Raw genomic sequence first — 12,964 nt, 5'->3', positions numbered from 1 at the left:
GAACTTCAGTATTTCATAGTAGAGTTTTGGGGTTTTGCAGTTCAGGCTTGTCTAGTTTTCTGTTCCTGTCCTTTGTTAGAAATCTATACTAGATTTGCGTCTAATGTTTTAATTTGTATTAAAATATTATTTAGTATTTTCAAGGTGGCTGCCCATCTGAAATGTTTTGGGGGGTTTGTTTGGGGTTTTTAGTTTTTTTTTTAGTATCTAGTGAAATGTTTGACATGACTTCACAAGGTAGTGTTTAACTTAATGGAGGGCTGGCAGAATTGGTGTGTTGTGTTTTAAAATGTAGGCACTTTTGTGTTATTTAGTTCACTTGCTAATAAGAAGTCTTCTGTATACAGTAATAATGTATAGTCTTATATAATATACATAAGATAAATGCTGCTGAAGAGCCACCCCTTAAGAAAACTACTAGAAAGGTATTTTGCATTAAAGTCATTCAGTTCCAAGTGGTTTGTGTTGAATTTCTGGCTCAGTACTGCGGCTTCAACTGTAAAGTGTGTCCTCCCTTTCTTTGCCACGGTGTTGAGGTATTCACCTGGGAGGGGAGGGATGAGATTTGGAATTTCTTAATGCAGAAAAAGTTTGTCTGACTTTCTGCTCAGCTGTTTCAATCACTTCTGATCTATAAAATTAAGTATTATATTTTTCTTTATATTTTTGTTTTGATCTTATTTTTCTCCTGCTCTTATTTCAGAGAAATGGCAGATCTTTGCTTTTGCAAGAAAATGGTTAGAAGCTGACTTCCAGCAGGGTGCAGTGTTATTGGAGAGAGTATTTGTCCCTAGAACGTGTTGCCTGGATGCCAGAAATGGGTATTATTTTAAGCAGTGTTTCTTGTGGTAGTTGTAGATGACTCTCCAGTCAACAGTTTGCCTCTGGAATTCTGTCCTGAGTTATGTGAGGATATGGTTTCGTGTTACTGGTTTATCATGTAGTTGCCACTAAGCAGGTACTTCTGCTCCACCTTGCCCCAGACCAGTTTCTCCTTGTTGCTTTGCCTGTATCAAATCTAGTGGTCTTGCTGCTGGGTTTTTTTACCCAGTTCAGTTGATGTGGTGCAGAGAAAAAGAATAAAAACCCTTTCTGAATAAAACCTTTTACATGATGATTGTCAAGTTCATGGATACTCTTAAGCTGTTCTAACAGCAGTGTGTGAAGAGCTGTTACACCTGAAGACTGTGTGTAGTATCCGTTCGTGTGTAATTTGGGGGCCCTGTGGAATGATCTGATGTGTATCGGAAGTTTGAAAACATTGCCAGTTTCTCTTATTTGGAAAGGCTTATTAGTGTTCAACAGGAAATTTAAGATTAGATCTAGTAACTAAATCCCCAAAGCAGGTAGGTGATAAATGGAGAAAGAGAAATTTGTCAGTGATTGTGCGGGAGAGGAAACGAGAAAAAAGATGTAATCAGCCAAAACCAAGGGAAATATGTAAATGTTGAGCAGTGTGTTTCACTCTCTGACTTACGAATTATTTCACATAACAGAGAATGAATAAAAATAGAGATTTTTGTTGGTGTTCTGAATGTGAGGTAAAAAAAGCCTATATTGAAAATGTTCATTTCTGGAGCATATGAGTTAGGTGAATGTTGGCATTGAAATAGAGAAAGTAAAACTTACTGGTAATAGAGATGATCCTAACCAAGTTTCCCTTTCAGGGAAAGAATATGTCTTTCTATGTAGTAGATCTAGCTTGATTGTCCCTTTGGATGTTTTCTTCTGTTGTTGTGGTAGGGCTAGCACTGAAGAGAGCAGAGCTGAAGATACTAGTGCTGCCTTTCTCCAGTCTGTAACCTTATCTGTGAAACACATATTCATGACATGGGACAGGATTTTGTGGGCTGTTGTTTTTTATGGAAATGGGAATTGAGGCTCTCTTTGCAAGAAAGGGGCCAGTGAGCAAAATCAAGTGTTTGGTGTACTAAAGTTTATTTAGTTTCAGGAAACTTCAGTTCCTTAAGAGTTGATTGAACTGCTTAGGGGAAAAAAAATGCAGTAGCTGTGTTGTTACCCTCATTCTTGGATTGTATTGTCTTAGAGACTTAGAAGTGTGTGTGGCCGTGTTTTTGAACTTTATTGAATTGTGAAAAATAAGCATTTGGTATTAGTCCTTGCAGTACATAAACCAACAAAAAACCTCAACAAAAACCCAACCAACCAAAGAAAGAAACAAGAAGAAACCAAAAAAAATCAACCCCAAGAAACCAAACACTAAACAAAAACCAAACACAAAGTCCAGACAAACAGCTCTTTCCCCCTCCCCCCAAAAAATCACCCACAGCTGAAAAACATATAAATCTTTCAGCCTCAGTTGTTTTTTTATTTAACTTTGACTTTGGTAATGTTTATGGTAAATACAGTTTGGCAAGGTATAGCTACGAATTGTGTTTAGAGTTACTGTGTGACCAAAGTCACCTTCTGAGACAAAAGTACCTTTTCGATGATTCTAATTTACTATTTGAGTGTAATTGAAACCAAAGTGCATGACTTCAGCAGAGGCAGTGGCTTATGGTAAAATTATCAACTCAGCCACCTATAGACAAAACTATATTCTCAGAAACTGTAATATTCAAATTCAGAAGTCTTCAAAATCTTAATTTCTCATTTTTTCTTTCCAAATAATTTCTCTTCTAGAGTTAATTTTTCTATGTGCATGCACAAAGATTTTATTATCCTGTGAAGCTAATAAGAAAACCAAACCCTAGCTTCTTTCACATAAATTATAAGCTTTTTTTTTTATTTATTTGAAAAATCTTTAACTGTTTTAAGGATACATAAAATAAATTTGCTTTCAGTTTTTAGAAGATTAAAATCAACCTAATTGTCTTAAATGTCAGCATCACTGAAAAAACGGTCAAAGGTGTTGATTCTCTCCCAACCCCCATAATTCATCAGAACTAAATTTGCACTGAAGTTGTTGGGAATTGTTTTTATTATCCATTTTAACTAAAATATTTGTTCTTTCTGAAGGAATGTTTCTTTGAGGTGTGAAATTTCTTTCTCAAAAGTACAGAGACAGCCTCTGAAGTTAATGGCTTATAATAATTATGGGGCAATAACAGTATTTTGAGAGTAGAATTTTGAGAATAGAGCATCTATTGACAGATAATTAACACTTTACCAACAAGTTTTTTTGTGCCAAAATATTAAAGATGCAAGATTGTTTCTTTGCCTAGTATTTGAGTATTGTTTGAAAAGTGGTCTTAATGTGTTAGCTGCATGGAGTAGCTTAATTTTGATTTATTTGTTAAGCAGCGGGGTTTACTAGGGGAAATTAACTCCTCCAGAGAGACTGGTATCGGGAGGGAAACTTCTATTTTCTTTGAACTTTCATAACTTCACCATTTCACCCTGCTGCATCTCGTGGTTGAGAAAGAAGGGCAGAAACAACTCTGAATTGCCTTTTTATATTTGTTTTACTAAGCTTGTCATGGCTTTGAAAGTTTCTTGTGGAAACCATTTTCTCAGGGAAGAATGCACCCAGGGCATTGTGTCTGCATGCCATGGAGAAGGAGGTGGTTTGTTGCAACAGCAGCTCTTGCTTCAGTAATATACCTTTCATATTTACAACAAAGACAAAACACAAAGGAGTGCTATTTCCTGGAAGAAAGCGTGAGAGGCTGTGATAATGCAATCAGTTAGTAGATTTTAAAAGCAACACATCACTGCTAGCTTTTGTGACTCGTCTTGTGAGCTTTTCTTTCTTTGCTGAATGTACTCAGTAACATTGTGTGTGATGGCTCATCTCCTTTCCACACGATATTGTATGTCCAGGTCTTTAATTTAGTTTTTTTCTCTCTCTTTTTTTTTTTTTTTAACATTTGTTGCAAGTGTTATATTGGTTCCATAGTGAGTGATATTTATTTAGCCAAATGAAGATTAAAAAGATGAAAATTCTGAAGTCTTTTAGGATTTCTTGCATGTTATATTAGCATGGGTCATTAAATTGGTCACTAACTGTATCTGTTAGGAAATACAACTCTTGTTCTTCTGAGATTAAGTAGCAAATTTTGTGTGTGCTTTCAGTTGTCAGAAATCTTGGGGAGCATTAGAAACTCAACTTTTGAAAATGTATTTGACTAATGAATCGCTCTTTTCGTTTTTTCCCCAGCAGGTTCGATCTGTGGATGAGATGAATCATGAGTTTCAAGCTCTTGCCCTAGAATCTCGGGGAATGGGAGAGGTAATTATTGACAGCTGAAAATGCAGTTGGTTGGAAAAGTTGATAAAAATTAAGAAGTCTTAAATAATATGATGTGAATCAGAGGTCTTCTCTTAAGACCAAATTGGTTTCTCAGGCAGGTGAAGATTTCTGTGAAGATAAACTAATTACTTTGAAGAGCGTTGGTATGGTTGTTCACTGGATCTGCTGCGGTACTGTGTCAGTCTGATTTTATGACTGATACTCTTGGGGAAGTGACAGTAATTTATTTGAAAGTTTGTGCAGTTCTCTGAAATGGGACGTTCTCATTGTCACCGTATCTAGGCTAGTGAAACAGCTGCTTACTACCTCTGAGAAGCTAGAGACTGGGATTTGAGAAAGGTCTGACTCCAGAAAAAGTGCAGCTGGCATACCCTAGCAGAAATGTGTGGTTATTTACTGGTAATTTTGCTGCTAATTACTCCTTAAAAGAAAATATTTAACCAGGGTGAAGACTGCTATTATATAATTTAGCTATAGGGAAGAAGGACTTATTCGTTTGGTTTCTTGGTTTTGGTTTTTTTTTATAAAGCCAGTCTACTTGGAGGGATCAGGGAGGATGACTTGGCTCCTTCAAATGTAGTTCCGGGAACTGTTGAGAAAGTAATCAATGTACATTAGGGTTACTTCCCCTGACAGGACATGCTAATGAAATAAATTCACATTGAACATTTTAGACTGGATATAAAGAAGAAGTTCTTTGCTGTAAGGTTGGTGGGCCACTGGAATGGGTTGCCCAGGGAAGTTGTGAATGCTCCATCCCTGGTGGTGTTCAAGGCCAGGTTGAACAGAGCCTTGGGTGACATGGTTTAGTGGAAGGTGTGCCTACCCATGGCAGGGGGGTTGGAACTAGATGTTCTCAAGGTCCTTTCCAACCCTAACTATTTTACGATTCTGTGAACTAAGATTTCAAATGATGATCCTTTTGTCCTGCCTGGTATTTGCCTAATTCAGTTTACAGTTGAACCAGTGACAATATTTCAGCTTAACTTTCTTAAAATGATAGCACCATGATCTTTATGGAAACCATAACTTACTGTTAAAAATTAAATGCCATGTTCTAGTGACTGAATGTTTCTGGGCTGGCGCATGGCTATTGATTTTTTTACTGCAGTGAAGCATTTAACTAGTCAGTTGGCTTTTCAGCAATTTTTACTTCATCCAGAGTTCCATGTCTGTCTTTAACTATCTGCATTTGAAGAAGCACTAATAGATGAAGGCATGTTATTCTGAAAGCCAAGTAGCTACATGGGATGTGCTTGCTTCTTCCTGTCCACCCCATCCCCCCCACCTCTAAAAACTCCTTTTGAGAAGTAAAGGTGTTAGTAAGGTATGTGGGATAATACCAACAGTTGTGATAGAGCGGATGGGTAAAATTCTTACTGGTGGTTGTTCTTTTGTCACCTGTAAAGTATTCTGAAAGATTGAAGGCAGAGAAAGTGAAGGTTGGCACAAATGCCTGGTTATTAAATTGAGGTATATGTGACTGCTCATACAGATCTCAGGTTGAGGGACATATTTCTGCATGGTTATGATTTTATTTGTTTTCATGGTATTCTGTGGGTCTGTGAAGATGCTTAAAAACAACAAAAAACAAAAAAAAAGCCGTAGAAATTCAAAATCCAAACCCCCCTACATGCAAGAATCCAGAGTTCTGTTACAGTACTGTAGCATCAGAAATTGATATATCGTGACCCTGCACTTACTCAGTTATTATGACTTTGATTATTACCTCAGGTTATTATGACTTTGATTTCAACACTTTCTTATAGGTATCTTGGGGTAATAGAGTTTCACACAGCTAGGCTGAGTAAGTCAATAATTTTCTTACTATATTGCACAACAGTAAAGTAGCTCTGCAATAACCTTCTTTTTTATTATAACCTTCAAAATATTATGAGAAGTGTCTCATAAATACCCTTGTAAGCTAGGACTGTGGTAGGTGTATGTTCTTAGGTGCTGCCCTCTGTCTACTTTGACAGGTGTGAAAGGGAGGTCATGCCAAGTGATCTGCTTCTAGCTATTGGGAGGTTGTTAGCTTCCTCATTTTCTCTATCTGGAAATCTATCTGGATAGATTTTATTCCAAACTGAAAATGATTTCTTGTTCATAATTCTAATCCTTCTTTGTCTTTTTTTTTTTTCCTTCCCCATCTGGGAATCAGTACTTGGCATTAGGAGGCTGTTAAGTCTTGATTTTCACATCATTACTAAAATCAAGACTGTCTGTGAATCCTGAGCAAGTATTGCTTCCATGTGCTAATGTAAAGTAATATAGTACAAAATCTGTTTTCATTATATTTTAACACATTTTGGAAATAATACATACTGGAGATCCTTCTGTTAAGCAGTCCATCTGAACTGCATTCAGATGGAGCGTGGTCTCAAACACTATCAGGACAGCATAATGTGAGTCAGTTGTACTGTTTCCTTGATCTGTTTATGTCTTGCAATTCTTTGTTAATTTATTCTGTAAAGAAGCAGTAGAGTTTTATTAGCAAGAGATCTGCGGATTGCAGGCATCCTTCACTAAATGTCCTCTGAATTTTTAGCTCTCAGATTGGTTATACACAGATAATGCGTCTGGCTTCAGCTCCCAAAAGCTAGCGTGACCCTTAAGTTCATGATAATACTCTGAAGAAATAACAACACATGGTGCTGTTTCTCTTCTCAGGCTTATATAAAACTTTCTGCCAAACAGGATATAAATAAAAATATTTTTTGATAATGTCTATTCTTATAGTAACTTAGAGGGTCAAAGCACACAATGATTTCATTTTAGGGATAGTGCATACATTTCTGGTGTCAAAACTTCATTCAGAGAAATCATGGAAGGCTCTGTAGGATTAACTTCTGATCCTAAAAATTAAAAAAATAATTCAAGACCCAGTAATTGAGACTGTGCAGTTACTTACCAGTGAGCTGGTTAAGAGGCAGCTTTAGCATAATTGGTTATTATCTCTGTGTAGAAAAGGGCTTTATTCATCTGCCAGAGACTTGACAGGGATCAGTGTTGATACTGAAAAAAGACACTTTTAGTGTACTGTTGGAAGATCTTTGTAAGAAATAAGGCAATCTTTTCCATTATTTTGAATTAGAATTGGATGTGTCTTTGTGAGGTTTCTTTTTGTTTTGGGTTAAATGCAGGAAATGTTGAGCATAACGCATATTATCAAAGCATGAAGATTTTAGCTACTTGGGTTAATTTGCGATGATTTCTTGATGAAGTCTTTTACAGTAAAACTAATCAAGTGGGCTTTTTTTTTCTGGTCTGTTAAAGAGGAACACACTTGTTTTGGTTTTCTGAAAAGTACTCTTTTTTTGAGTTCCATCATTAAGAAGTTGATAGCTGATAGGACTGCTGATTTACATGGCAGTCCAATAGTTTAAACATCCCTTTAAAAAAAGCATCATATATGTCGTATCCATCATCTGTCCAAAAAAACCCCAAAGTAAATATAAATCACTGTCCTTTGGAGGTGCCAAATTATAAACTTTAGGAAAAATCCATTCATTTAAATACATGAAGGACTTCTCTTACGTAGCATCTAAAACACAAGCCTTTCTGTAAATGTTTCATCTTCAATAGGATACAGTTTAGTCTTGTGAAGTATAGATGATGCAGTATGTTTTGTCTTAAAGATACTGTATATTCTTTGTGTACCAGTGTACATGAAGACTGCAAGCAGTTGATATATCTGAAATTTGAGAGCATGCATATTTGTGTATTATTTCTAACATTGTGTTGCCTGGACACCTGATAGTGGAACTTACTAATTTCAGGCTAAGCACACTTTAAGGTAATGCTCATGTTATGACGCCCAGGATATTAATACATCTGTTTTATTCTGGCATGGTTGTGTTAGGTTGTGACACCTTCGCTTCTGTATTTCTTACACGTCTTAGCTGGACACATATTTGAACTTGTGTTAAGACTGAATTTAGAATAAAATGTGATTCTCTTTCTCAAAACCAAGGTTTCATAGATACTAAATGCTTGCATTCTGTTCCACCACTATCCTATAAAATGAAAAATAAATAGTACTGTAAACTTGTTACAGGATAAAGCTAAAAAGGATAAGTAGAGTGCATAGACTGATCTGAAATTTATAATCTTTTGCTTTTAGTTGAACAGTGGTTGTAAGATTCCATGAATCTATTTTCTGTGTCCTCTGACAGCTAACTTCATCCTTTAAATTCAGGGTAAACTTAATATCCTTGTGCTCCCAAAGTGAGCTTGGTTGACACCTAGTAATGATTCTGCCATGCACTGACAAAGTGGGTATCTCAGCTGTGGCAGGTTCTAGCAGTGTAGTGCTCTTGCAAGTCTAATACTCTTCTATAGTTTTGTTGAGCGTTGGCTGTATCACCCTCCACCTGTGGCATTTCACAGGGGCTCAAGTTGATGCAGAGACTCAAATCCTCGTTTATTATCACCGAGCCCTTTTTATCCCCTTGTTCGGTACTTTCCCAACCTGCACATACATACAACGTTCAGTCTTGTTGGCCGCTGTGAAACTCTCCAGGTAAATTGTCCAATCACAATGTTGCAGACCCTCTCACAGCCCCCACATTGTCTGGCCTTCAAGGCTGCAACTCATTGCCCCAGGGCTTGTCAAATCACCAAAGCGTCAGAGCTCATTCCTGGACTCTTTTTCATGCAAATCTCACTGCCTTCAATCCCCACATCCACCCTGAGTCCTGTTCTAATGAATGTAAGGACCCCATGGATGTCTGTAGGTTAGGCAGCCAAAATACTTCTGGTAAGAGCTCTTGGCAGCACAGAGAAACAATTGTCAATCCTTAAGTTATTCCAGAGAAGTTTTTGCCACCCCTGTTTCAGTGTTTTAATATTGGGGCCTGGCAGTTTTACTCTCTTCTTGAAGCTGTTTTCATGAGCTCTTTCAGTGCTACACTAAAACACCTAAAAAAAGTACTCTTGTTACGAGTTTCATCAAGGCTTATACTAAGCATCTGTGAGGCTCAGAAGAGGTTTTTTTTAGTCATTCAAGTAGCAAGAGAATCAAAGCTCCAGTACATAGTTTTGTATTGCAAACAAAGAATTATCAGGTTATGTTTTTTTTCTAAATTTAAAAGATTTTGAATTAAACATTAAATTTTGCAAAACCTGATGGATTACAGTGCCACTGTCCATATATTTTTTTTTCCTTTTGCATGTTGCTTTCACTGTAGTTTCAGTTTCAGACCTTGTGAATTATGTAATATCTAGTATGAGAATACAGGCTTTTAGTTACATATTAAAGAGAAAATGCAATATGCCATTTGGCAGTTTCATGGTTACCAGTTGGAAAAGCTAGAGGAATAAAGTAAAAGCTCTAAAACAGAAGTAAAAAGAATGTTGGCATTTGAGGTCTTTTTTTGCTTGTGCAGTGCTTCTGTCAAGTAACATGTCTTCTCAAGGAGAGTACAGTACTGTCTAGTGGTACAGGTGGTACTAGTCTAGCTTTAAACTTTCTGCTTTATAAATTGTACAGCTAAATGGAATCGTTGGTATGTGGAAATTCAGATTTGAATGTCACAAATCTGTAACCAGCAGATCCCTGTGGTCTAAAGGTGACTTGACACCATGTCCTAAAATTTGGAACATGGTGCATTTCTAAGGGAACAGAACTTTACGAAGAATTGCTGCTGTTTCTGATTATGATAGCAGTAGTTGGAGGCCAAGCTTTTGAATGTGTATGAGAAGAAGGCAGTGTTGGTTAAAGTTTGAGAGGATTGACATGGTTTAACACAGGGATTAATTTGATCAGTTTTTTTCCAGCGGCTTCTGTATTTTTCATCTCTTGGTCATGACTTCAGAATTTCAGTCTTCTTAGGGTCATTTAAGCAATTTCTTTATACAATATCAGCTTCAGTAACAGAACTTTTGTTTATTCCTTGACAGCATGTGCTTCCTTATGTACAGCTGACTTTGTTATCTCATATTAATTACTTGCATATCATAGAATCATAGAATTGTTAGGGTTGGAAAGGACCTTAAGATCATCTAGTTCCAACCCCCCTGCCGTGGGCAGGGACACCTCACAATAAACCATATCGCCCAAGGCTTTTTCCAGCCTGGCCTTGAACACAGCCAGGGATGAAGCACTCACAACTTCCCTGGGCAACCCATTCCAGTGCCTCACCACCCTCACAGTAAAGAACTTCCTCCTTATATCCAATCTAAACTTCCCCTATTTATGTTTTAACCCATTACCCCTTGTTCTGTCACTACAGTCCCTAATGCAGAGTCCCCTCCCCAGCATCCTTACAGGCCCCCTTCAGATACTGGAAGACTGCTATGAGGTCTCCATGCAGCCTTCTCCAGGCTCAACAGCCCCAACTTTCTCAGCCTGTCTTCATGTGGGAGGTGCTCCAGTCCCCTGATTATCCTTGTGGCCCTCCTCTGGACTTGTTCCAACAGTTCCATGTCCATTTCACTTTGAGGACACCAGAATTGTACACAGTACTCCAAGTGAGGTCTCACAAGAGCAGTGAAGAGGGGCAGGATCACCCTCTTCGAGCTGCTGGTCCCGCTCCTTTTGATGCAGCCAAGGATCCGGTTGGCTTTCTGGGCTGTGAGTGTACAGTGCTGGCTCATGTTAAGTATGTCATGCGGGACAGTGTTGAACGCTTTGCACAAATCCGGGTAGATGACAACAACTGCTCTACCCCTGTCCATCAGTTTTGTAGCCCCATCATAGAAGGCCACCAAATTGGTCAGGCAGGATTTGCCCTTAGTGAAGCCATGCTGGCTGTCACCAAGCACCTTGTTGTTTTTCATGTGCCTTAGCATGCCTTCCAGGAGAATCTGCTCCAAGATTTTGCCAGGCACAGAGGTGAGACTGACTGGTCTGTAGTTCCTTGGGTCATCTGTTTTCCCCTTCTTGAAAATGGGGGTTATATTTCCCTTTTTCCAGTCATCGGGAACTTCACCTGACTGCCATGATTTTTCAAATGTGATGGACAGTGGCTTAGCAACTTCATTTGCCAGCTCCTTCAGGACCTGTGGATGGATTTCATCAGGTCTCATGTACGTTTAAGTTTTTAAGATGGTCTGGAACCAGATCCTCTCTTACAGAGGGCCTAAGGTCTTCATTCTTACAGTCCCTGTGTCTTCCTTCCATGACTTGAGTGTTGTGGTCAGTGTTTGCCAGTGAAGACTGAGGCAAAGAAGTCATTCAGAACCTCAGCTTTCTCCGAATCCAGTGTAGCAAGTACTCCTGATAGCTTCTGTAGAGGGACCATGTTATCCCTAGTCTGTCTTTTATTCGCTATGTACCTATAGAATCCCTTCCTGTTATCTTTCACATCCCTAGCCAAGTTTAATTCTAACTGGGCCTTAGCTTTCCTAACCTGGTCCCTAGCTTCCTGGACAACATCCCTGTATTCTTCCTAGGCCGCCTGTCCTGGCTTCCACCTTTTATAAGCCTTTTTTTTACCCTCTTAAGTTTCCTCAGTAGCTCCTTATCCATCCAAGGAGGTCTCCTGGTCCTCCTCCTGCTGCATTTCCTTCTAGTAGGGATGCAACACTCCTGAGTTTGCAATAGGTGATCCTTGAATATCAACCAACAGTCTTGTGCCCCTTGCCCTCTAGGGCTATATCCCATGGAACCTTACTAAGCAGGTTCCTGAAGAGGCCGTATTCTGCTCTCTTGAAGTCCAGGGCTGTGAGCTTGTTGCACACTCTTCTCACTGCCCTGAGGATCTTGAATTTGACCATCTCGTGATCACTGCAACCAAGGCTGCCCTGGAGAGTCACGTTTCCAACGAGCCCGTCCCTGTTCGTGAGCACGAGGTCAAGCATGGCACCTCTCCTTGTCAGCTGCTCTATTACTTGCAGAAGGAAATTGTCTTCCACACAATCAAGGAACCTCCTGGATTGCTTGTGCTAGGCCGTACCATCACTCCAACAGGTATCAGGGTGGTTGAAGTCTCCCATGAGGACAAGAGCCTGCGAGTGTGAGGTTGTTCCTATCTGCCTATACAGCACTTCATCCACAGATTCCTCTTGATCAGGCAGTCTGTAACAGATCCCCAGGCTATTAAGTCCCCACTTAATCCCCAGGATTAAGTTCCTCTCCAGCAGATATCCTCTTAATTAGCATATTTTAAATAAAACTATTTTCTCTTTTGGAACAGCTTTTACCTGCCAAAAAGTTTTGGGAACCTGATGATTCAGCAAAAGATGGACAAAAAGGGATATTCCTTGGTGATGAGTGGAGAGAGACTGCATGGGGAACTCCTCGTAAGTGACGGATGCATAGGTTTTGAAAAATGAGTCATGTTTGGTAACTTATTTCAGAGTAAATTAATATTATACGTTTTAATTTGTGTATTAAATTTTATTTTCCTTTAATTTTCATTATGAAAATGTATATTGCAGTGGTGCTTGAGTGCCAACAACACTTTTTGAAACCAGGGTTTGGAATTTATTTTATTTAATTTTGGTCTTACTATTGGTTTAATATTGCAAAAACATTACAAGTTGTATTTAAAAAATACAATAGTTTAATGTATTTATTTGTTTTTAACAGACCATTCTATGTCCCAGCCTATTATGGTACAGAGGAAGCCTGGACAGGGTTTTCATGGAAACAGTGAAGTAAATGCTGTATTGTCTCCAAGATCAGAAAGTGGTGGCCTTGGAGTGAGCATGGTAGAATATGTGTTAAGTTCCTCTCCAGCTGATAAATTGGATTCCCGGTTTAGGAAAGGAGCTTTTGTAAGTAATGCAGTGTGTTAAGCTTGTCTG

General features: G+C 38.6%; 1 protein-coding gene across 11 annotated transcripts in view; it reads left to right on the top strand.

Moving 5' to 3' along the window:
- The window catches only part of PUM2 (pumilio RNA binding family member 2), a 78,850-nt gene that overhangs the window by 26,815 nt on the left and 39,071 nt on the right, over positions 1 to 12,964 (top strand). For 8 of the 11 annotated variants that reach the window (XM_062606352.1, XM_062606358.1, XM_062606354.1 and 5 more), the window contains 3 exons: positions 4,121 to 4,192; positions 12,352 to 12,457; positions 12,747 to 12,934. In XM_062606352.1, coding sequence (XP_062462336.1) covers positions 4,142 to 4,192; positions 12,352 to 12,457; positions 12,747 to 12,934 — 345 coding nt within the window. In that variant the 5' untranslated portion in view covers positions 4,121 to 4,141. Of the gene's footprint in view, positions 1 to 4,120; positions 4,193 to 5,323; positions 5,541 to 12,351; positions 12,458 to 12,746; positions 12,935 to 12,964 lie in introns of those variants that run through there. The other 3 variants (XM_062606353.1, XM_062606351.1, XM_062606355.1) reach the window with 2 other exon arrangements.

The sequence above is a fragment of the Pezoporus occidentalis genome, unplaced genomic scaffold (genome assembly GCF_034315485.1).
Source record: "Pezoporus occidentalis ecotype Australia unplaced genomic scaffold, CSIRO_AGI_Poc_V1 ctg96, whole genome shotgun sequence".
NCBI lineage: Eukaryota > Metazoa > Chordata > Aves > Psittaciformes > Psittacidae > Pezoporus > Pezoporus occidentalis.
Note: the sequence above shows the minus strand (reverse complement) of the source record. Positions and strands in the feature narration are given on the sequence as shown.